The sequence below is a fragment of the Bubalus kerabau genome, chromosome 4 (genome assembly GCF_029407905.1).
Source record: "Bubalus kerabau isolate K-KA32 ecotype Philippines breed swamp buffalo chromosome 4, PCC_UOA_SB_1v2, whole genome shotgun sequence".
Classification (NCBI taxonomy): domain Eukaryota; kingdom Metazoa; phylum Chordata; class Mammalia; order Artiodactyla; family Bovidae; genus Bubalus; species Bubalus kerabau.
The window spans coordinates 151,764,128-151,789,160 of NC_073627.1; the positions used below are offsets into that span (position 1 = coordinate 151,764,128).

General features: G+C 53.0%; 1 protein-coding gene across 1 annotated transcript in view; it reads left to right on the forward strand.

Moving 5' to 3' along the window:
- FGD3 (FYVE, RhoGEF and PH domain containing 3) overlaps positions 1-22,462 on the forward strand; it is a 42,278-nt gene extending 19,816 nt beyond the window's left edge. The window contains exons 6-18 of the mRNA XM_055579067.1: positions 450-606; positions 1,821-1,959; positions 2,512-2,570; positions 5,521-5,667; positions 6,010-6,102; positions 7,300-7,379; positions 8,607-8,637; positions 9,561-9,668; positions 11,042-11,104; positions 18,712-18,834; positions 19,149-19,289; positions 21,060-21,206; positions 21,481-22,462. Of these exons, the coding sequence (XP_055435042.1) occupies positions 450-606; positions 1,821-1,959; positions 2,512-2,570; positions 5,521-5,667; positions 6,010-6,102; positions 7,300-7,379; positions 8,607-8,637; positions 9,561-9,668; positions 11,042-11,104; positions 18,712-18,834; positions 19,149-19,289; positions 21,060-21,206; positions 21,481-21,723 (1,531 nt within the window). The 3' untranslated portion in view covers positions 21,724-22,462. The remainder of the gene's footprint in view (positions 1-449; positions 607-1,820; positions 1,960-2,511; positions 2,571-5,520; positions 5,668-6,009; positions 6,103-7,299; positions 7,380-8,606; positions 8,638-9,560; positions 9,669-11,041; positions 11,105-18,711; positions 18,835-19,148; positions 19,290-21,059; positions 21,207-21,480) is intronic.
- Positions 22,463-25,033: the final 2,571 nt, after the last annotated feature.

Sequence of the window (25,033 nt, forward strand, 5' to 3'; positions counted from 1 at the left end):
ATATATTTTTGGTTCCTTTAAATTTATTTCTAAATCCCTGTCCAAACCACTCATTATTACACAGTGCTGCTTTCCCATGATATTGCCAGAATTAGATCATCCTATGTTCCTAATTGTTGCTCATATAGAAGTATAATGGGGTTTTCTTGGTTCTCTTCGATAACTGTGGCTCATCAGGTGGTTCCATTATTACTAACAGCTCCTGGTTTTGAGCAATGGTTCTGTGACTGCACTGTTGAAGTACTTCACATGATCCTCTAGGCAACACACTATTTTCCATCCCATGTGATACAGGAGAGGAAAGTAAGGCTTAGAGAGGGTGACCAGTTTGCCCACCATCACACAGACTTGGGAGTCAGGCCATTGTCCCATGGCTCCCTGTGAAGTCCCTGTCCCACCCTGGCCCTTCACTGGAACTATGTGTGTGATGATCTCATTCCCTGGTGAAGGGATGTGAACCCCCGACTTGGAGACATCCTGCAGAAGTTGGCCCCGTTCCTCAAGATGTATGGTGAATATGTCAAGAACTTTGACCGGGCTATGGAGCTGGTGAGCACCTGGACCCAGCGCTCACCTGTATTTAAAGACACTGTCCAAAGCATCCAGGTAGGTGGCCCCACCTCTGCTTCATGGGCACAGTGATGGGTTTGTATTTCAACATGGAGGAAATCAGTAAAATTGTGGGATGTGTCCAGATGCTCTATTAATGCTTTGATCTTTAAAATAACTCCAAGAGAAAAATCATCATTTTCATTTCATGGAAGAGGAAACTGTGGCTCAAAAAGTTTGTGCAATCATGCCATCACAAACTATTATTCAATAGGACCAGAATCCAAGTGCCAGTCTCCCTCCAGAGCATCCCTCAGTGGCTGGTGCAAACACTTAGGAAAATGTTGCATCAATTTTTTTTTCTCTTTTTCTGCAAACGGACTGTTCACAGCTCTGGTTACTGTTGTCTACTGCCCTGTTGGTCTTTTTTTTACTAATTTACGCAGATTTTACATGTTAAGAATGTCAGCTGCTAACTGTCAAATGTGTTGCAAATTATTTTTCCCCATTGATGTTTTATTTTTTAACTTTATTTAAGATTTTGTTTTCCATACAAAATTTGAGGGTTTTAATTGGCCACATTCACCAATTTTAAATAAAGTAATTCTTTTAAAAATATTTTAAGTATGAGCCACCTGCACCCACATGCATATATGCACATATGTAACACATGTGTACACACACATGTTCACACATGCATACGTGCAGCTACATTCCTCACTGTACCCTGGAGAGTTAATGGGCACTGAGCCCTCTGTGCCAAGGCTTTGAAGGACAGGTTCAGATTTGGGGTGGCCCCTTGATAACTTTCTGGGTTTTCCTCAGATCCCACTGTAATCACATCACTCATGATTTCTTAGTATAGAGTCCTGTATCTGCCTGCATCTCTCAGCATCCTCATCTCTCCCTAGAGAGGATATCTCTGATTCTGAGTGCTTCCTTTTCCCCTTTTACCTGCCACCCCTACACCCTCTCCCGCTCACTTGCAGCTGGGCCCTCCCAGCTGTCCGCACAGAACAGTCTCCAACGAGGATGTATATAAAAGTGCCAGCACTGGGTCTAGAGCAGGCCTGCCTGGGGTGCAGCTCCTCACTCCATTGTTCAACCTCTCCAAGCCTCAGTTTCCTCTGTGTAAGATGTGGCCTGCAGTTGGTTGATTGTGGGTTCTCCAGGCAGCCTTCTGGGGGCTGCAGAAGCTGGAAGTGTGGAGTGTGCCTGGGAGCCGCATGCCTGCCCATGGGTGCCCCACACCTCCTCTGTCTACCCCACAGAAGCAGGAGCTGTGCGGAAACCTGACCCTGCAGCACCACATGCTGGAGCCCGTGCAGAGGGTCCCCCGCTATGAGCTGCTGCTCAAGGACTATCTGAAGAGGCTCCCAGAGGACGCGCCAGACTGGAAGGATGCAGAGAGTGAGCTGGCCTGGGCGGTGGGAGTTGGGGCTCCTGCTGAAAACCCACATCGAGAGAGACAAACAGGCAGAAAGATAAAGACAAAGAGGCAGAGATAGAGAGACAGAGACAGAGACAGAAGGAAAGAGTTCCAACTCACCCCTAAACAGGAAGCGACTGAGTGAGTGTAAGGGAAAACCTCCCCTGCCCCCACTGCAGTGCGAGGAGAGGATGATATTCCTGTGGAGGGAACTGCTAAGTGCTGGCAGAGCTTAGGGCTCGTGGAGGACCTTGTGGGGCTGGCAAGGCTGCGCCTGGTGCATGGGCAGCAGCTGATGGGCAGCATGGGGCAGGATCTGCACAGGGGAATGGGACACCAGCCTTGGCAGACCCCCAGCAAATGGGACACGTCTGCCAGCTTGCACTGCCCCACCCTGGGCCAGTTCTAATGAGCACCTGGTACAGCCATGGGAAAGGACAGGCGCAGGGCAGAGCCTGGCACTCAGCCTCATGGGGGAAAGACCTGCGGAGCCATCAGGTGCCCTGTAGCTAGATTCTGTCGTCTTTCTGCAGGGTCCTTGGAGCTCATCTCCACAGCTGCCAACCACTCCAACGCTGCCATTCGGAAAATGGTGAGTGTGGGCATTCCCAGAAGATGCCTGAGGAACCAGCAGTTTAGGGCATGGCAAGCACAGGGTGGGCCAAGCATCATCAGTATGCACACTCACCCACCTGCCCCCAGGAAGACAGAGGCTCTGCTGAGAGCTATACAGGCCTGCCCCTTACTAGCTTGATGATTGCTAGTAAGTTATACAGTACCCTGTGCCTCAGTTTCCCCATCTGTAAAATGAGGTCACTGACAAAACTTGTCTCCTTGGGGATCATGGGGATCAAATCACTCTACATAAAGTGCTCAGAACAAGACGTGGTACAGTTCAGTGTTAGCTCTCAGTGTTAGCATCGCTCATTTGATTGTTCATTCATTCATTCAAGCTCTGTCAGCTGGGGCTGCTATAACAAAGTATTGTAGACTAGACAGCTTAAACAGCAGACATTTACTCTAACCATCTGGAGGCTCGAAGTCCAAGATCAAGGTGCTGATGGATTTGATTCCTGGCTTGTAGACAGCCACCTTCTCGCTGTCCTCACATGGCAAAAAGAAAGAGCAAGTTCTCTGATGTCTGTCTTATTAGGGCTGTAATTTCATCATGATCCCCTCTCCCACCCCATGACCATGACCTCATCTAAACTTAATCATCTACCAAAGGCCCCATCTCCAAATACAGCCTGAAGGTGTCCTCTTGTTGATCTAACACCTCTAAGCAATGGGGTCTGCAGATGGGGAGGCCTCCTAGCTCATACCAACACCGTTTGACCCAGCTGGCATTGTTTCATCACAGCCCTTGTTTGTCCTGCACACTGCCTGGACATAGTGTAAGAATTTCTAATTCCTTACCCAGAATTTTAGATCAGGGCATTTCACAAGAGAATCCAAATTCTTGGCTTTATTGGAAAACCCTGAAAACCCCAGGGCCACACTTCAACCTGGGATGAGATGAGGTATCTTCTCAGTGAGCCGGCTCTCCAGGCTGCCACAGTCTCTATCCAGCCCTGGTTCCCTCAGTCCTGGGACCTATTTACTTTCACATGGGCACTGCTGTTTTTTGAGAGGAGAAAGAAAGGAAAATATTTCATTGACCCCCACATCTCTCAACAGTGAGAAATTAGAGATTGGCAGCCTGTTTTGGGGAAGCTCTTGTTATGTGTGATCCATGTCCTATGTCCTCCTACCTGACTTTCCCCAGGATTGGGTCTGCTTTGGGGGTACCCACAGCAATCAAAACAGGCAACATTTCACTCTAGATCCTTTTTAATCTAATTTCCCGTCTTTTTGTCCTCAATACTAAATCTAATGGAGGAGAAAGAGCTGCTTCATGGAACTCCATGGTCATGAGGTCACAGAGGCCATGGACCTTTGGAGGAGGCACTGTGGGCCTACATCTCGGAGGGGCATGGGATGGACTCCCATCACACTATACCATATTCACCACGTGGCAGGTCTCACTCCAAGTCTGGTGAGGCCTCTGTGACAGTCTGGGGGCTCTTCTCAGGTGCAGGGGACGGTTTATCAGTGTGTGCTCACAGGAGCCTCTTCATGCTTCCACCTATCTATCTGTAATCTCCTCATCTTGGACCACCGCTGCAGCCTCCCCACCTCCAGTCTCCCCGGACTCTGATCCACCTTTCTCTGCTCAGAGCCTTCTATGGGTTGCTTATTTTGTCACTCCCTGTTCAGAGCCCTTCTGACCTGCCATCGCCTTCCAGGTACACACACAAGCTCTCCAACATGCTGTCTGCATGCCTAGCCTCCAGGACACATAGGCCCTTTGGCCCTGCCTTGTCTGCTCCTCCTTAATCTCTATGCTGGGGTCCCCTTTCTGCTCCCACGCCCATATCTACCACCTGTTTCCATACCAGAGACAGAAGGGCCAACTAAACCAGCCTGCTTCCAGGGCATGCAGATTTAGACTGGTCAGATCCAAGGGCAGTGGCTGCTGTAGCATAGTGGATCCACTCTTTTTGTTGCTGGGTTAAGGTTCCTTAGGCTCAGCTCTGCCTTTTGCTGTGTTCATTCCTTCATTCCTGGCTTAGGCACCTCTCAGCCCAGAGCTGGAACAATCAACTGCCTATCCTCTCCCCTCATACTCCAGGGGAGCTGGTTGATCATATGACCACAACCAGTCTTGAGGCCGGAGGGAGATGACCTGAGGCTCGGCAGAGGTGTGGTCTTATCATGGCCCTGGGCCATCTGAGGGTGGAGCAGGAAACCGGTAAGGCTACAACACAAGAGGGGCCCAGCATATCTCCTCTGACCCAAGGCCTTCACTGCCTCCCCATAGAAGGCACTGGCATGCAGTGTGGAGGCCAAGAGAGCCAGTCCCCGTTCTCTAGCTGAAGCACCTCCAGCAAGTTACTTAATTTCTCTGTGTCTCAGTTTCTCTGTCTATGAAGTGTGTAGTTGCTCAGTCGTGTCCGACTCTTTGCGACCCCACAGACTGTAGCCTACCAGGCTTATCTGTCCATGGGATTTTCCAGGCAATAATACTGGAGTGGATTGCCATTTCCTTCTCCAGGGGATCTTCCCAACCCAGGGCTCGAACCCGGGTCTCCCGCATTGTAGACAGACGCTTTACCGTCTGAGCCACCAGGGAAGTCATTCTCTGTCTATAGGTTGAGGTTAATAATGGGATCTGCCTCATAGAATCCATGCTAGAATTAGGTTAAATATACGCCATGTGTATTAAATACACTCTGTGTAGAACAGGGCAGGGCACATGGTGCTGGCTGCTGTTACAATTGAATAGTTATTATTAACATGCGAGGTGAACTTCTGTTCTTCAGTGCCCAACTTGAGTGTCACCCGTGTTTCCCCTCACATCTGGTTGTACACAGGCTCATGGTCCCATCTTGGTTCTGGTCCACACTTGCAGGGCAGGGTTCCACTCATCTCTGGGTCCCCAGCCCTGGCAGGCCTCCAGTCCCTGTGGTTGTGGAGCTGCCTGAGCCCCGTGTCTCTCTTAGGAGAAAATGCACAAGCTTTTGGAGGTGTACGAGAGACTGGGTGGGGAGGAGGACATCGTCAACCCTGCGAACGAGCTGATCAAGGAGGGCCACATCCAGAAGCTGTCGGCCAAGAATGGCACCACCCAGGACCGCCACCTCTTCCTGGTGAGCCCCCATCCAATCACACCAGCCCTGCCCACTCCTGCCCAACCCAGCTGCAGAGCCACAACCCTGCCGGGCCTCACCCAGCCCAGATGCAGAGTCCTGGCCCACCGGGTCACTCAGCCACACCCTCACCCAGCCCAGACCCAACCAGCGGCAAAGCCACGCCCAGCGGCTAAGCCACACCCTCAGCCCACCCCCTAGCATGCCCTCGCCACGCCCACATTCAGCCCAGCCCCACCCAGCCCTGTCCACCACCGCCAGGGCCACGCCCCACCTCCTCCCTAGGGTGGTCCTCTCTGGGGTCAGACACCCTCATCGCGTGCCTGCCCGTCCCTATCGCAGTTCAACAGCATGATCCTTTACTGTGTGCCCAAACTGCGGCTCATGGGCCAGAAGTTCAGTGTCCGGGAGAAGATGGACATTTCCGGCCTCCAGGTGGGTGAGCCCCTCCCACGCAATCTGTTCCACTGGGAAAGCACAGAGCAGGTGGAGGGACACAGGGCGCTAGCCACTCACTGCTGTGCGACTGGTCATCTGCCTGCTTCTCTGAGCCTTGCTTCTGTCCTGATCCAGGCGTGCAGGAACATCTCTGAGTCCTGGCATCCTGGACTGAGTGGGCAGGATCCCGGCCCTTCAGCTTGGCCTACCTGCCAGCACGTGTAGGCTTCATGTTGGCAGGCTGAAGGGCCATGGCAGGACCAGGCTGTCTCCTGTACCCAGCACTCAGGGTTCCCTTTACAGACTCTAAGGAAAGCTTGAGGTGAATACAGATGGGGTGCCCATCGTTGGGCACTTTGCTCTTTGGGCGTCCTTGTTCTTTGGTCCTTGGTCCTATGCTCCCTCCACTCCTGCACCAATCTGGAACCCGGATGAGGTTCTGCTGACATCTGTACCCCAAATCCAGACAGCTTGTTGTTCTTGCCATCCCTCTTCCTTGAGTCCATCAATGTCTTATGCTGTGCGGCTACTGGAGCTGGAATCAGTGCTCCTTCTCCTGTGGGGGAGTACTTTGAATTAACAGGCACTCCAAAAATGCTGGCTAAATCAAAGTACTTAGTTATATTGAAAAGTAAAGATTTGCTAGTGAAACAAAAAAAAAAAATCCCTTCTGATAGTGGCCTGCCTGTGGACCACGTCCAGCTGAGGGAATGAGGGGTGTAGGGGATGAAGGATGGCTCCTTGTTGCAGATGCCCCTGGATCCAAGGTACCAGCCCATGGGGCCTCAGAAACCCCTGCAGAGAAGTGGGGATCCTCCTGGCTTTTCTAAGATTTTCATCCTGTGTGTCAGGAGTGTCTGGGGGGTACCTTGTGGGGAAAGACACTGGCACTGACTTCCTGGGAAACTCCAAGAACAGACACATTTGGCTGGCACAGTTCTAAGAACAGTGGATTAGTGGTCTTAGCCTTGCGTGGGCAGGTCAGTGGTCCACCCTCCCCCCATGGACTGACTCATACAGTCGCCCGCAGCAACCATGACCCTAAGCTGGACACCTTTCCTGCAAACCCTCTGGGTCCCCTCTGTCCCCTTCTCAGGGAAAACCCTCCAAGTGTGAGTGACGGTGTGAGTCCACAGTCCAGGCCCTGCTGAGTGACACACTGTTTTCCTTTTGTCCTTGGCTGTGTGCCTTTAGGTGCAGGATATCGTCAAGTCAGGGGCGGCCCACACATTCATCATAACTGGAAAGAAAAGATCCCTGGAGCTACAAACTCGGTAGGGTCAGCTGCCTCAGTGTCTGCTGCTGTGTGAGTGTGTTTGACCTGAAATTTTAGCAGATGGCTTCCTTTTCTAAACTGGATAACCTTTTGATGTGTTTTTTATGTATTCATTTAACTGGCTTATTTGTGGTTTAAGATGTTAACAGTACTAAGGGGAAGTCAGTGAAAATTAGGCCTCTACCCACTTCCTGTTTCCCACCCCCAGCAGACATTTTTAACCATCTCTGAAATATCCTTCTGGAATTTTTGTCCCCATACATACATACATGTATCTATTTTTTTAATCACAGATGACCATTTTCTGTCTAGTTTGTTCTGCATCTTGCTTTTTTCACTTAATTTATCAGAAATCACCCCATATATGATCATCATTTTCTAAAGTAGGATAATTTTCCAATATGGTCATTGGCTGGTTCCCACTGAAGGGCATCTAGGCTCCTCCGGGGTCTTGTTGCTGCAAATGGTGCTGCATGCAGTGTCCATGAACCAAGCTTTGTACAGATGTGTTGTTATGTATCTGACAGATTCTTGAAGTGGAATTGCTGGCCAAAGGGTAGCACGTCCACTTTAAATTTTGGCGGCTATTGTCACACTACCTTGTAAGGTGGTGCCAGGCTCTCTCTGACTTGCAGCAGTACATGGGAGAGCCCATCTATGACCCACTGTGGCCCAGGAGGGTGTTGACTTACATCCACTGCAGAGGGCTCTGCATACCAAGCTTAACCACATACAGTCACACCTGACTTCGTCTGGGCACACCTGGACCGTCCTGAACCCACACGGCCATACCTAACTCCACTTGGCCACACTCAACCTGACTGCACTTGGTGATACTGGCCTCATTGTCCCAGAGCCTGTGGAGCCACTCTTCCAAGCCTTGAATTGTACTTCCAGGCAGTGAGCAGCTCAGGCATTTGCTGCAGAGCTGAGAGGAGTCGATGGTTTATAGTCAGTATCTAAGACAAAATTAGGACTTCCGTGGTGGCTCAGATGGTAAAGCATCTGCCTACAATGTGGAAGACCCGGGTTCGATCCCTGGATCAGGAAGCTCCCCTGGAGAAGGAAATGGCAACCCACTCCAGTATTCTTGCCTGGAAAATCCCATGGATGGAGGAGCCTGGTAGGCGACAGCCCATGGGGTTGCAAAGAGTTCGACAAGACTGAGTGACTTCACTTTCACTTTCAAGACAAAATTAATAAAATACTGTTTTGGCTTTTATAGGACAGAAGAGGAGAAGAAAGAATGGATTCAGGTAAAGCTCCTAAAGTTTTAAAGTCACCAAATGACCAAACTCTTGAGCAGCATAGTAATTTCATTCTGGAGCAAGGGATGGGATCGCCCTGTGGCCCTTCAGGTGTTGCCCATCCATCTATCCACGTTGAAGTGGTGGATTGACCAAGCTTCTAAGTACCTTCAGACTCCACAAAAGTTTGAATCCATTCTCTTATCTGGGGCTCCTCCTCAGTAAACAAATAAACGTAAAGGCCTGGAAGTGGGAATGCAGGGAGGTGCCTTCACCCTGGGGAGAATCTCTACTGGCTGGCAGTTTGAAGGCAGGTCGGTGTCACCTTTCTCTCCATGGCTGGCAGGAGCAATGCATTGTGTGGAAAGAGCAGTTTGACTTCCAGGATGGAGTCTGCACTTCAGTGACAGGCCAGGCAGCATCATGGGGCAGCCACAGCAGGCTCAGCTCAGAGCTGGCCATGGTGGGGACATCGGTCAGGAGGGCCAAGGCAGTGTGAAGACCAAGGCAGTGAGCGGGGTGGGCAGACCACCACCAGGCCAAATGCTAACCATTAGTGAAGTGTGGCTCACATAATTCATAGAAGAGAAATCTGAGTGAGAAGAGAAAAAGGAAATTCAAACAGATACTAGATGGTAATGCAGTTGCAGGAAATGAAAACACGGCCTCAAATCCATATAAAAGGTTCCCAGAGAGTGTCTGCTTTGGGCTTGGAGCACTGCATGTGGGGTGGCATTGGGATGCACGGGAACTGGAGTGGGGACCTGGTCAGTCACTGGTCACATCCCTGAGCCTTGTTTCCTCACCTTATGGGGGGGGCTATTGCCGAAATGTGAAGCTGTTGGTCAGGGGAAAAGGCAATGACCATAGGACCCTGTCCTGACCTTCCTGGAATGCTCTCTGAGGGCCTTTGTTCTCTGTGGTTGTTTCAGGTCATTCAAGCCACCATTGAGAAGCACAAGCAGAACAGCCAGACTTTCAAGGCCTTCAGTGGCTCCTTCAGCCAGGATGAGAATTCCCCCCTCACTCCAGAATCCCCTGTGAGAGCCAGCACCTGTTGGGTGACCTAGGCCCTTTCTGCAAGGACTGGTATCTGGGAGGGAAGCTGGTCCCCACACTCTCCTCGTTCCCACCTTTACTGAGCATCCATGTGGGGACCCCTGCTCCCCGTGGGTGTGGTCAGCACTCAGAATGGAGGGAGGGAAAGACAGGGCTGGATGAAGCTGCTACATGATCCGCTGTACTCTCACATGCACTAGGGGCTGTGATCTTATCAGCAGGGGTGGCTTCCTCCCAATGGGGAGTCGTCCCCAGGCCTGGGGGGAGCAGGGAAGCAGGATCCCCACCCACGGCCAGATAGGTGGCCCTAGGCCTTGGCCATCCCCTCTGTGTTCAGTTCAGTTCAGTCGCTCAGTCGTGTCCGACTCTTTGCAACCCCATGAATCGCAACACGCCAGGCCTCCCTGTCCATCACCAACTCCCGGAGTTCACTCAGACTCACGTCCATCGAGTCGGTGATGCCATCCAGCCATCTCATCCTCTGTCGTCCCCTTCTCCTCCTGCCCCCAATCCCTCCCAGCATCAGAGTCTTTTCCAGTGAGTCGACTCTTCACGTGAGGTGGCCAAAGTATTGGAGTTTCAGCTCTAGCATCAGTCCTTCCAATGAACACCCAGGACTGATCTCCTTTAGAATGGACTGGCTGGATCTCCTTGCAGTCCAAGGGACTCTCTGTGTGGGCACAACCAAACGTGACTTCATGGTGAGAGTCCTCAGAGACATCCCTGATGCCCAGCCCAGACTGGCTCAACAGCTCTGAGTCCCAGACACCAGGCCTGGTTGGTCCTCCCTGTGGCCCACAGGCCACCTCGTTATCCACTTAATATTTGCATCAAATCTCCATTTTGCCTGCTTTCCGGACTATTTTGGAAGAAAACTTTGTGTCATCCCCAGACAGGAAAAGCTCTGTCTCCTAGCTTGAACAGAGGTGACCTGAAAACAGGATCCCCCTGCCCCACCCCATACCTGCTATTAAAGTCGATGCAGAGGCAGATCCTGACCATAGAAGGCAGGGCAGTGAGCTCTCCATGGATGCCGGAGGAAGGAGCTAGAACCCAGGGCCACCTCACATGGTGTGATGTAGCCAGCCAGGCCCAATGGGCCTTGAGAAGCCTCATACCTGCCCACCTTCCCCCACCCCTAGCTGGGTAATGATAACTCTCCTGGGATGCCTTCAGTCCTCAGCCAGGCCAGGGAGGGGCTGATTGTCAAAATCATAGCAAATGCTAGGCCCCAACAGTCTTTCTCCTGACCCTGTGATCAGACGGAAGAAATGGTGGTGTTCCAACATTACACTGGATGTCAGCATGTGGCCATGGAACCTCTGCTCATGCCAGCTGTCTCTGTCCCTTCCAGATGATGAGCCCCAGCTCCGAGGTGCCCACAGTGCCAGCCAACAGTGGAGGGGGAGCTTCAGGGGTGAGTGACCCCCTCAGCTGTTGGCATGGGTGGGAGGTGGAAGTTGGGGTCAGATCAGGGTGACCTGAGGGTGAGTCCTTAGGGGTAAGCCTTCCCCCTACTCCATGAGACCTGCGTCCTTACAGTGATGGCCTCTGGGGCCTGTAGGGAGAGGGCTCGAGAAAGCCTGCTGGGACCCAAATGTCCATTTTTTGGGGTGGGTGGAGGTTACACAGCTAAGATCTCCTGAAGACTTGTGCTCTTTACCATGAATAGAATAGCCCTGGATGAATGTGCATCAAGGTGGTGCCTGGCCCTCAGGATGCTCAGTCAGTGTGGGCAAAGATGGTGTGTCCAGGGACGGCCTGTGTCCTTGTCCCCACTCTGACAGGGCCAGGCCATGGGACTATGCCTGAGCCCCGCCCCCTCTGTTGGTTGGGAGATTAAACAGGAGGGCCAATGTGCGTGCCTTGCATGCAGGGAGCATGCAGTCCAGGGGAGCGTCGTTATTAACCACGGGGCCTAATCGTCATGAAGTCTGATGACAGTTATAACCCTAGACCCCCAGGGAGGTGCTGAGCCCCGCATCCTGAGAGGGGGTTCTCCTGGGCACCCCCGCTTTGCCCTTGTGTGTGCATGCTCAGTCACGTCCAACTCTTCGTGACCCTATGGACTGAAGTCCGCCAGGCTCCTCTGTCCATAGGATTTTCCAGGCAAGAATACTGGAGGGGGGGCCGTTTCCTTCTCCAGGGGATCTTCCCAACCCAGGGATCGAACTAGCATCTCCAGGCAGATTCTTTACCACTAGCCCCACCTGGCCCTATTCTTCAGTTTTCCAGGCTCAAAAGAACGAGTGGGGGCCTGAGGCCCAGCCTGACACCTAACAGGGTATTTGCTCCTAGAAAGGAACATCTCCTGTGGGTGGGTCAGTGCTGTCCCCACCTTCTCTCCTCCATGCCTGCCTCTCCTTCCCTCCCCCACTTCTCTTTCTCACACCCTTATCAGGACCATTCCCTTGGGGGCAGGTGCACCCCAGTTGGACAGCAAAGTCTGCCTGAATTTAGCACCAACTTCTAGAGCTCCCTCTTTTCTGGCTACAAGGGCCCCCCTGCTGGTCATTACCACCATCCTGGGTTGGCGGTTGTGAAGGACAACTCATTTTAGGAAGCGGAAATGGGCTTGACAGGTGAGGAGACCTAGCCTTCGACTCCAAACTTTGTGGTGTGACTGGACTTTCCTGGGACAGCAGCAGAGGGAGGGACAGCTGCCTAGCTTGTTATGGGGAGTAAGTGTTCCTGTCCTGACTTAGATTTTTAGTAAGAAAACTAATCTCCTCCTCCCACAACATCCATGCATTGATAGCATTGAGCCCCTGCTGAGGCCCCAGAATGCACCAGTGTCCCCCTGGCTCTATTACAAGAGCAGAGGCTTTGCGAGGTCACACATGACCCCTGACCTGACATGTCTTGTATTGCAGGCACTGGGAAAACCTTGAGAAGTTCTTGGGCTCTGAGGGAAAGATACAGCTTTTCTAGAGCATGATGGGGTTCAGGGACCAATTGAGAGGAAGGAACCCCCTTATTTGAGTGATACTGCTGCCACACAGTATGCTGTGGGGGTCAAAAGCAGCCTGTGCTAATTTGTTTGAACTCAAAGTCAGGAAATCTAAAAGCCGCATGGTCAGTAGGGGAGAGATGGTCTTATCACAGCCCTTCAAACTCCCTGAGGGGCTTCCTGCATCATGATCCTGTCTCGCATTGCCTTCTTTCCAGCCCACCTTCCCCGACCATGCCCTGGTCCCCCTCACTTAGCCATGTCCCAGGGCCTGTGTACCTGCTGCCCCCTCTGTGCAGAATGCCTCATCTGTGAGGCCTTCACAGCTGACCCCAGGATCACTGACAAGTGTTTCCCTTATGAAGCAGCCCATTATCAGCTTTATGAATCACAAAACTATACATGTAAGGCTTGCACTGTGCTCCTGGGCTCCTTTCGGGAACGTCTAGGAATGTCACGAAAAGCTATCTGCACGTTCAGGCTTCCTCTGTATAACTGACCAGAGAGAAATGACAGATGGGGCCTCTGCAGTTTTCCAGTTGGCCCCTGGGTCCCTTGGCCAGGGGTCTCTGACAGCCTGCTGGCCCTTTGCATAAAGCACTGCCTTTCCCTGCCTCCACAGGGGAGCGGAGCTGGACCCCATGCAGGGCCCTCTGCTATCTGACCCTTGGCCTGGGGTGGGCTACAGGGCCTCAGGAGCCATGAGCAACCCCCATTCTTTGTTGGGTGAGTCCATAACAGGCCTCAGCCCTGGGATGCAAGGAGAAGTGGAATGGCTGCAGGATGCATGGTCAGAGAGGCGAGGCTGAGGAGGATCCAGTGCCAAGGCAGGGAGAGAGAAGCAGGAGGTGTGGCTGGCACACAGGGCAGGCAGTGCCCACTGGAGAATCTTCTAGCTGGAAGGACCTGAAGGCCACATGTTTAATGTTCTAACCTGTGAGTGGGTCCTGACATGAGGCCTTGGGCAATTCCTCACTCTCCACCCCTATCTTCTCCTGGATAGGAAGAAGAGAGAGAGAAACTGTTAGATGCCTGTTGGCCGCTTGGGTGCCCCTCCAATTGGTCGCCCAACTCCTTTGATAGGTGAAAAGGTAACTGAGAGCCCCTGAGGGTCAGGGCCTCAGCCCAGTCCTGGGGTCTGTCTAGGCCAGGCTGCAGACCTGCGGGGCAGTGACAGCAACACTCAGTCAGTGGGTGAGCAGGCCGCCCCTCTTTCTCCCACCTGGGGGCTCAGCCTTCTCAGGGCTCTGCAGCATCTCTGACTTGCAGATGCTTGAGATCACAGTTCAAGTTCAGGCCTCCTTGTCCCAGTCCCTTTACCCACCCCAAGCCAGGCCGGGGCCCTACAATAGACAGATATCTGTTAGCAACAGACTCATAGCTCTGGCCCCGGCACATGTGGCCTGGCCATGGTTCTTCTCATTTGTGTCTCCGGTGAGCACAGATTTTAGTGGACCCAGGGCAACTCAGTGAAGCTCCTGCTATATAAGGCGAGTCCAAGACATACTCAGTGGATATTTGTGGAAAGCACCCAAAAGTGGGTTTTAATTCTGACACTAGAAAGAATGATCTTTGCTACAACATGCCAGATGTAAGCTTTTGGAGAGGAAATGTAACCTCACTCTCGGTGTGCTGGTTTGATTTCCTGGTGTTGTCCTCAGACACACAGTTTCCACAAGCCCTCTTTCCTAAGAGAAGCTAAACCAGGAAGTTTTGCAAGGGGGCCTTGCAGAAGCCAAAGACTTCCCTGTTGTGTAAAAGTTACATCTCTCTTCTCAGAAGCACAGAAATGTCAGAGTCCCTGACCCACCATGACCACACATGGACCGTGACCACACATGGACCCCTCCATGATGCGGAGGAAGGCCCCACCCCTGCCACTGTCTCCTCAGCATGCACAAATTTAGTACAACCCACCCTCCAGGGCCCTGGGACAGAGCTGCCCACAAGAGGAAGAGGGAATGGGCCTCACTGGGCAGGACCTAAGACGTAGGCCAGTGTCCACACCCTTCAGGATGGATGATAACTTTGTGGCTCTGTCTTCCGGGGCTGGTTGTCAGGACCACTGTTTGGGACCCACTTCTTAACCTGAATTTTCCTCCTGCTTCCCTGCTTTGTAAGTGAATCTGCTGAAGAGAAAACGCTTAGGGAAACAGGCCTTGGCACATACCTCCTCCCAGGCCCACGCTTGCGTGGTTGGAGTGCTGCGGGTGGAGTCGCTTGGCTGTTACTGGAGAAAGCCACGGTTCCACACCTCCCCAGTTAGACTTGGCCCAGCCTTTCCAATGTCTCCACACCCAGAGAGAAAATCTAAGCCTCTCCCTTTTGTTGCCCTATTCTGTATCCTCATCCAAACAGGAAGTATGGTTGGCCAAGACCTGTCCCCAGCAACGCAGGTGGGCTCACCCCAGCCACCTGGTCACCAACTTTTGGTGGGGTAGTGCATCAGGGGTGGGCCACAGTGGCTTATAGTCCTCAGCATGGAGGGAGCTGGTACCTAGCCTGAACTCTGTCTGAGCACTGAGCTGCTACCTGACAAAGGAAGCCAGGAGGGTTGCTCTGTCAAGCCTCAGCCCCAAGATGCCCTGCTCTGGGAACTGCCCTCTGTCCCTTTGGCCAGGGCAGGGTCCCTGCAGTCCTGGTGACCTTCACAGGTCGAGCTCATGGCCACACACCTCTGGCCCCCTACAGCCTCTCCTCCATCTTGTGGGCCAGCCCTGCCCCTCCAGCCCCATGCCTATCCCCTGGCCCTCAGGGATACCCCAGAAGACCCTTTGGTCCCCTGGTGTTCTCTGCAATTGTGCAGCGCTGTTTTCAGGGTCTGGAGAGCTGAGGTTCTGTGGCACACGTCAGGGCTTGAAGGCAAGCCAGTGGATCCAGCCACCCTACCTCTGACCACGCCCATCCCACGTGCCCGTGGTGTCCTCACCTGGAAAATGGGAATGACAGGGTCACCATGAAGGTTGGTGGAGGGCTGGGGCTGCTGCAGCTGCTGCAGACCCGTGGATGGCCCTCCCTTCCCTCCTCTTGTCTGAGCCCTAGCAGTTCTGGAGATGGTCTCCAAGGAAGGAACCCTGAGTGGGGCAGACAAATGTGTCTCAGGGCTACAGTGTGGCTGGTGGCCCGTGTCGGATGGCAGGGTGGCCTTGGGTGAGACGTGTGGCTGTGGAGAGCATCAGTGTTGCTTGTTGGGTCTGTGCTGCCCGTTCTCCACCCACAGAGCTCTGAGGTCCTGAGCTGCATGGAATAAACTGAGAGGGGGACATCTTAAACCCAGTGTCCATGGGGCCAGGGGTCATGAGATGGAGGAGAAGGCGGCAGGGGGGCCGTCTTGGGCGGAATAAGTGTTCCTGTCACCCTCAGAGGCACCAGCTGTCTCATGGCTCCTAGTACCAGGTGGCCAGAGCTGGCCTCACAGTGGTGGGGCCCACAGTGGGGACTATGAGCAGAGGCAGCAGAGCTGGGGAGCATAGGCCTGTGTTCAGGCTGCTTAACAAAGCACCACAGACACTTATTCGCTCACAGTTCTGAAGGCTGCAAATCCAGGATCAGGATGTTGGCAGGGCTGGCTTCTCCTGGGGCCTGTCAACTTAAAGAAAAACATACAACTTAAGAGTTGAATTTAAGTTTTATTCAGGGTCTTACTAAAGACTAGCCCAGCAGACAGCTCTGAGAAACTGATTCTAAGAGACGGGGGGAGGAGTCAGGATATGAATGGATTTTTTTGGGCTAGGACATACATGTAGACAGACATCTATCTTAGTAAAAGATGACTGCTAATCATAAAGAACACATATCTCAAGTGAACACTTTTGGTGTTTTTCTGTGCATGGGAAGATACAAGAATCTGGGGTCTTTGAAATTCTTTCTGAGATGTGCATCTATCTTGGGGCCTGTTTCTCCAACACACAGAATGTCTCCTCTTGTGGTTGTGCCTGAACCTTATATAACGGGATGATGAGTGACGCTCTTTGTTCTTTTCTTGTTTACAGGCATCTCTCTTAGGCATATAGATAGCCATCTTCCCCCTGTGTCTTCATGTAGTCTTGCCTCTGAGCGTGTCCATGTCCTAATCTCCTCTTCTTATAAGGACACCAGTTATGTTGGATTAAGGCCCACCCAAGTGACCTCATTTTACTTTAATCACCTCTTTCAAGGCCCTCTCTCCAATTACAGTCACATTCCAAGGTGCTGGGGGTTAGAACTGCAAACTATGACTTTTGGGGGACACAATTCAGCACAAGCCCCTCCTTTCTGTCTCCTCACCCCCGACCAGTGCATCTCTTTCTCCTTAAGTTTGCAGAGTTTATATTAAACATATTTCTAGCTTATTTTGTTCAGATTTTTATTATAGAAGTTTTGGACACACCGAAGTAGAAATAACGGGCAGCGAGCCCCGCCTCACCTGTCTGGAGCAACTTCAGCTTTGTGCTTTGTCCCTTACTCCACTTTACAGATGAGGAACCAGGCTTGGAGAGGAAAAGTGACTCATGCAGGGTCTCACGGCTGATGAGGGGCAGGGCAGGGGCCTGGGAGTTATCCCCTAACTTGCACTACTGCTAATCAGATGGAGAAACCTAATCAGACAACACTTCTGAGCCCCCATCCCAGCCTCACTGCATGGGCAGTGCCCACTCCCGCCCTCACTCCTGCCTGCCTCCCACTCACCTCCCAAGCCGTTGCATCAGATGGGGCTGGGGTCCTAGACACAATTGATGTCACTATGGCCAGGGGGTAGGTGGCCAGAGCAGACCACACCAGCTCTCAAACTTCTGTTCATAGTGCAGAGGGGACACAGTCCTCGATGGGAGTGTGAGGTGGGGGGGTGGGGGTTTGGGGGTGCTGGTCAGTGAGTGACTGATTTGCTTTCTATATGTTTTTTGGTTTTCTTCTCCTTTCACAAGCCGTTCTGGTGAACAATTGAGACAATCCAGATAAGAGAGTCAGATAAGAGTAATTCTACCCCAAACAGCCAATAGGATCATCAGGGTGTGCTTCCTTCCAGTCTTTTTTTCATGCATGTACCCTTTTTGGTATAAACATCATATGCTACTGTCTGTTATTTTGCTATTTGCTTGTTTCCCTTAGCTATAGAACTCAACACCTTTAATTTTCCGATACATCACCTTGACATCTACCTCCCATGCATGATTTATGCACCTGTTCCTTAGTTTTAAACTGCATCAGATTTTTTAAAAATTTGTAAATGTATGCTTACCATAAAAGGAATAAATACTTTTAAGAAAAAAGTAAAGTGATAGAAGAAAATGAAAACCTCTCTCCCATTGCTGCCTGCCACTCCCAATTCCTCTTGGCTCCAAGGACTTTGATGTGGTTCTTATAAATCTTTTTGAGAAACCTTACACAAAACAGCTTGTTTATACGTTAAAGAAAGCAAAACAAAAGTAAAAGGATTTTGTAGTGTGTTCTTGTGACTTGTCTCAAAGGTCTTTTAACCTCTCTGAACACACACCACATTATGTTTCATGACTTCCTGTTGTTTCTCTTCTCTTGCTGAAAAGACTCATCAGTGCCCTCCTTTGTGGGAAATTCAGGCAGCATCAGAAGAGACAGAGAGGGGAGTCCATCCCCCTGACCCTACTCCTCCACCCCAGGAGAGCGCTCTCACACGTGTTGGGTGGGCAACTGCAGGCACCACGCTCTGGGGCCCAGTGCAGGATAAGAGTGTGGAAGCAAGGGCCACCTGGCCGGATGCTGGGTGCAGACACCCGGTCCTCGGCGTCTGGACTTTGCTGCAGAGCAGCCACCATTTCCCCTGGTGTGGGTTCCGGTTGTTATCTCTGCAGACACAGCAGGGTTACGTCACTGACCTTTGTGGAGGGCCAGGTCATTCCAAGCATAGAGTTCCTGATCCCCTTGGAATTTCACTCTGTGTGATAGCAGGGCAGCTTCTGGGGAGCGGGGCTGAACAGGGGGCCATGGCCAGCGTGGCTCCTGCTTAATTCCCTTCTGCACGTCCAGCTTTCTTGCCCCGCATGTGCGTTGCCTGTGTGTCACACGGCTGCCACTCCACACGTGCTGGGAAGCTGACTGCAGCGGTTTGCCTCCAACAGTCTGAGCCCAGGAGAGGGTCCTCTAAGACCAGACGTGACAAGGAGAAGCAGGGCTGCAGCAGCTGTGGTGAGACCTTCAACTCCATCACCAAAAGGAAACACCACTGCAAGCTGTGTGGGGCGGTGAGTCCAGATGGGAGGAGGCCAACTGTTGGGACCTCCATGTGCTTCGTTCCTCCTGCCAATCTTCTTTCCATGCACACAGACCCCCTGGATTCTGGACCCTCCGAGCAAGAAGGCAGGGCCTGGAGGCCCAAAGGGGTCCAGCCTCGGGGTCTCTGCCTGCTGGACAAGGCTCCTGATCCCCCTGGCTTATGGGCAAGCCCTTCCCCTCCACATGATGTCACATCTCTCTTGGTCACTGTGGCCCTTCCAGCCTCCTTCTGGACAGTCTTCTGTCCCTGGGTGGTAGGGTCACAGGTGCCCTTGTCTTGCAGGTCATTTGTGGGAAGTGCTCTGAATTCAAGGCTGAGAACGGCAGGCAGAGCCGTGTCTGCAAAGAGTGTTTCCTGACCCAGCCAGTGGCCCACTTGAACCTCAGCCTTGAGGAGCCCCTGGAGCCCAAGCAGAGCACAGAGGTAAGTGGGCTGGGTCTGGTGAGCCTTCTAGACACAAGGCCCCAGAAGCCTTGACAGATGGTGCTCCCAGAGCTGTTGGCTTTCTTGGGACCAGGACTGATGAGGCTCAGTTGGATCCATAGGCCACTGCAGGCAGCTAGCAACTGAATGCCAAATATCTCCTGTGTGCATGTTGGGCTTCATAGGATCTAGTCATGGTTGAGAGCTTGGGAATCATTTGCACCCTGGAGTTAGATGGTGCTTTAGTCAGCTCAGGCTGAATAATAAATACCACAGGCTGGGCAGCTTAAACAACAGAAAGTTATTTCATCATAGTCCTTAAGGCTGGAATTCTGAAATCAAGGGATCAGCAAGCTGGTTTCAATTGAGGTCTCTCTCCTTGGTTTGTCGATGGACTTAATCTCCCTTTGTCTTCACATGGTGCTCTCTCTATGGGTATCCTAATCTCTACTTATGAGGAAACTGGTCATATTGGATTGGAGCCCATACATATAACCTCATTTTAACTTAATTACCTCCTTAGAGGCCTCATCTCCAAACACAGTCTCACTGTGTGTGTGTGTGGGGGGGGGGTTGGGGGGTATGGGGGGGTGGGGGGCTGGCACTTAGGGCTTCAACATATGGGTTTAAGGGCAGACAGTTCAGCCCACAGCAGATGGGAACACATTTCATCTTCACTCACGGTCACCCTCATTGAAGGCCTGGAGGCCCTGCTGAAGTGAGATGTTGCTCCCACCTTGACCAAGCCATCAGGGCAGTGGGGGCAGTGAGGACACTCGCCCCCTTCTCAGCTCCTGTTCTCCGGAGATGGCTGCTGCCCTCCAGGCCTTCCTTGAAGGGCACTGTCCCTATTTGATGAGGTAACAGGAAAGCTGGAAAAAAAGAGAATATGGCTTTCCAAAAAAGTGCATTTTTTCATTCTCTCCACATAACATAGTCCATGATTCTCAAGGCCAGCTGCACATTGGGATATTCTGGGAAGCTATTTATAATGTTCATTTCCCTTCCCAAAGGCTGTAGGGAAGGTTATCCAGGTGGGTCAGGACTCTGATTAGAGCCCCAGTTAGAGTCTCTGTATGTCTTAGAGGTTAAGTGCATCGGTGTATTAGAACTGAGTGTAGTATCATCTTGACAGAGGAGAGAGGGGTCCCTTGCACAGCTCCCTTGGCCTTCTCATCCATGCATTTTAAATGCTGTATCTGGGAGACCCATGTCCCAGGTCCAAGCAGGAACCAGTTTTATCAGGTGTGTCTGAGGGATTTTCTGATGACCTCGGGGTTGTGTCCATGACTGCTCTAAACACATCAGAAGAGAGAGAAGGGCGTGTGTGATGTATGATGTATATGTGAATGAATGTGTGTGTGTGGTGTGTGAGGTGTGTGTGGGTGTTGGGGGGTGGTATGGGGGTGTGTGTGTGTGTGCATGTGTGTGGTATGTGTGTGGTGTTATGTGTGAGGGGTGTGTACCTATGTGTGTGTGTGTGTGCAGATAAATCACAAAAGCCACCACATTCTGGTTTCCTGCAGTTCCAGTATTTCCTACTGCCTTTATTTCTGTCTTTGACCTTTCTTGTGGTCTCACTCCCTAGAGGGTCCAGCCCAACCCCAAGTGGCCTTGCAGTGACCCTGGGCAAAGTCAGGTGGGCCTAGGCCTTTGTCCAGTCTGTCTTCCCCTCCTGCCTCTCTCCCCCCAGAGCCTTGGCCCTGATGCTTCCCCAGGAGAGTAGCTCTTCCAAGTGAGACTCACCTGACTTGTCCTCTGTGTTTCCAGAAGCCAGTCGCTGCGGAGCCCCCACCCAGCCTGCTCTGCGGCCCCCTGCAGGTGTCAGATGGCGGCACAGCATGGAGCAAGGCGTGGGCTGCCATCTCTGAGTCAGACTCCCTGGAGTTGGTGCTGCACCTCCACGAAGGCAGCCAGGTGTGTGCTCTGTCCACTGGGCCACGCTGGGGGTGGGGGTTCACCCTGCTCCGGCAACCAGAACCTCAGGCCCGTGGCCTCAGGCCTGTGCCCATATAGGCCTGGGCCATGCTGCCTGGGACCAGCTTCACTTGGAGGGTGGCTCACGTGACCCTAGGTCCTGTTTCCCCAACTGTCCAGAATCACCCTTCTGCTACCCACTTGTGGGAGGTAGTATTTAGTGATGCCAGGACTCCAGAGGCTAGGGTGCTGACGCTCCTCTACTTTTCAGCAGGATGGCCAGCTGCTCCATGCCATCCCCCTCTCCGGCTGCAGGGTGAGTGTGCTGGACCCTGCAGAGAGACTGGATGCCAGGCACGTGTGGCAGCTGCAGCAGGCCCAGCAGTCTTTGTACCTGAGCGCCCCGTCTGCCGAGCTGCAGCAGCAGTGGCTGGAGGCTCTCAGCTCAGCAGCCCATGGGCATTCATCCCAGGCCAGCCTGGGGGCCCAGCAGCCCCAGGCCCCAGCTGCCCCATGAGCTGAGTCTCTGCCATGTCTCCTAACTGTACAGCCACCACCGCAGGGCCTATGCTCTTCTGAGAGGTGGTGTCAAGGCTCCACATGGGCATGAAGAGATCCTGGACCTCTGAGGGACCGACAGGCCACACAGCACTTGGCTCTGGAGGGTTCCTCCATGTCAGAGAGGAGAAAAATGAGGCCCAGAGAAGGGCAGCCAACTGCCTAGGTCATCCAGCATGTCTCTCAATGAGCTGGGCTTCTGCCTGCAGGCCCAGTCGTGTGGCCCAGAGTTGGGCGTAGGGTGACTGTCAAGTAAAGTCTGTCTGAGTGGGCCATGAGCAGTCACCTGTGCCAGAAGACAGAAGGAGCTCATGGGCGGTGCCCAGGGACACCTGGTGGATGTCTGCAGTCATGCCATCCCTCCCAATGAGTGCCCACCATCCACACCATCTACATGCATGCGAGCTGAACCAGACCTGGCCCCTGGACTCCACCTCTCTTCCCTTTCCTCTCCTGGCGACTGGGCACAGCATTGTGCTGCCTTGTAGTTTGACACTCCATTTGGAGATGCCCAAGGGGGCGAGTGGTACGTTCCTAAATAACCATGCTGCAAAACTACAGGGGGACCACACAGGCATTGTGTGGGGCCCCAAGATTTGTGCCTGCCTCCCCTGGTGGGTGGTGGACAGTGCTTATCTGCATAAATAAATAAATAATGGCAGCCAACAGGTGGACACAGCCTTGGGGCAGGGTCTCCACACAGTGGGCCTGCTGGTGGTTGGATGAAAAATGAGGGTAACAGGGGGCCTGGACCCCCATACAGGCCTGCAGGGTGCAAGTCACACCCCTGTGGGTGCCACAGGATGCAGCGGCATCAGATGGCGAGGCCTCGGACAAGGTGCCATGCCTGGACAGTTGCTGTGTCCCTGCGCATGCTAGTGGGGTGGATAGGACTGTTTGCCCCATAGCAAGTGGAGCCAGACTTAGCTACGGGATCGTGGGGTGCTGGGCACTCACAAAGTCAACAGGAAGGTCTATTTGGACCAGAGCCCTGAGGGCCTTGGGAGAGAGCTGAGGGACTTAGGGAGTGATGACTGAGGGGTATCCAGTCCCTTGGGACCCCCATCTCTCCAACATCCACAAGATACCCTGCAGGGATGTCTGTCACTGCCCAGTTGTGGGCAGACTTGCAGGGCACCTACCTGGAGGCTGAGAGGGCCATTGTGAGAGCCAGAAATGGATGACTGGTCGTGGGTGAGGTGGGGGTTGGGCTCCGTGAGGAATAACAGGGCCCAGGTGAGGTGAGTAGAGTCCAAGTGAGGTGGTGGGGCATAGGTAAGGTAGGCAGGGTCGGTGAGGTACAGGCAAGGTAGGAGAGAGCACAGGTGGAGACACAGGTGAGGTGGGCAGGGCACTGGTGAGCTTACGCACGAGTCAGCACCATGCCCTGTGTGCCCACCCTGTGATGCCTGGATGTTGCAGCAGCTGTATACCTGGGCCTCAGTCCTGCATCTGTGACAGCCCACCCACCCTGCAGTGGGTGTTCTGATGCTACTTGATACCAGCAACCTGCCCACTGAGAAGGGGAGGCCAGGCCCTTCCAACTGTGCTCTTATTCAAGGAAACACAGCAAAGTCCTACCCAGGGAGCCAAGGTAGGTGTCAGAGGCAGTGAAGGGACCAGCCAGCCCCTCCCCACTGGTCCTGCCCCTTCTCCCTCAGAGCTCTGCTCTCTCTGCCTCATGCACTGACTGAGGGGGCCTAGTGGGGCTCCTTCTCAGGGTCAACTCTGTAACACTCCCGTCTTACCTGAATCCCAGGATGTTCCCACTTGACAGCTGAGGAAACTGAGTCACAGAAAGGACCCTCCAAGAGTCCCACAGCTCCAGACCAAGTGCACAGCCAGAATTGACCCACTGGACATGGTGCCACTCTGCCAGTCTGAGGGGTCAAGACTGGACCCCCTATTCAGGGTCCTCACCCAGGGCTGCCACTGTGGGTTCTGCCATTATGACCAGTTCCCCAGTGAGCTCTTGGGCACCAGGGCAGGCCTGAGCCCTATCCTCTCTGACCCAACAGCTTGGGGGGCCTGGCATACAGGTGTCCACGGTAATTTCAGGAGGGTCTTGTCTCACTCAGCACATCGGAAGGCTGGTGAGGTGGCCATTCTGTCCCTAGCAGCTCTGAGTCCGCCAGGACATTACGTTCCATCACAGTCCATCGGAGAGTGTCCTGGGGCCAACTGCAAGGGTGAAAGCAGGAAGCATTCCATCGGCTGTGGCTGCAGCAGGACTGGGAAAAATGTCCTCATTGTCCAGTTTGGACAGCTGGGCCCTGAGGATCCAGAGGAAAGGAAATTCCTATTTGGAGTGGCTATTCCTATTGAGACACTGAGAAGAAAACGTGCAGCCATGGAAGAGAGAAGCAGGGTGTGTGTGGGGGGGTGGGGGGTGGCAGGAGGTACCCGGAAGCCTCACTCCTGACCAGGACATGCTGGGGGAGGGATTACAGAGAGGGTGCCTAAGTTGAGGGCAGGGCCACCAAGATCTGGAGGAGCCAGTGAGGAGAAGGAGGATCTGGAGGAGCACAGTGAGGAGAAGGAGCCTGGGGGAGACAAGACCTGGTCATGGGGTCTCCACAGGGTCTTTTTTGGTGATGCTCCAGGAGGCGAGAGCCATGGGGCAGGCTTGGGGGTCTTAATAGATCCAGTTGGCTGCAATAGGGATGACCAGGGCAGAGACGGAGACAGGGCCAGGTATCTCAACACAGACCCCCATGAGGGGCACACCAGCAGCCATGGTGATACAGGGGCGCTTCTGCCAACTGTGCCCACACAGGCATGGACCTATGTGGCCAGAGCTTCTAGCTTTTCAGGAGATGAAAGAAACTTGAATGTTCTTATGATACATCCCGATAAATGTTAACTATTGTAGAGTTTGAAGTCATGGGGTGGGTGACCAGTGGATGGCTCCAGGGATCCCTTCGGCTAGGGGCATCTGGCCTGCCCTGAGCCCTCTGGATGCCCCAGTAAGGACTGTGAAAAGCAGGCTGCCTGCCTGGAGTCTCCACACCATATGTCTGGGTGACTTTGAGACTGGGCTTCTTCCCATGCACACATTGCCAACATCTGTCCACCCTCATCTTGTCCCCATAACCCAGGGCCTGCCCACACCACACTGCCCACCCACAGAGCGGGGAGGTGGATGCACACTGGCTTTTAGCTTCTCCACTGTCCTTCCTTTTCAATCATCTCCTCCTCCCCAAGTCCAGCTCCCAACCCTGCAGGACAGGAGGCCATCCACTGTCCTAAAGAATACCAGTCAGGGCAGG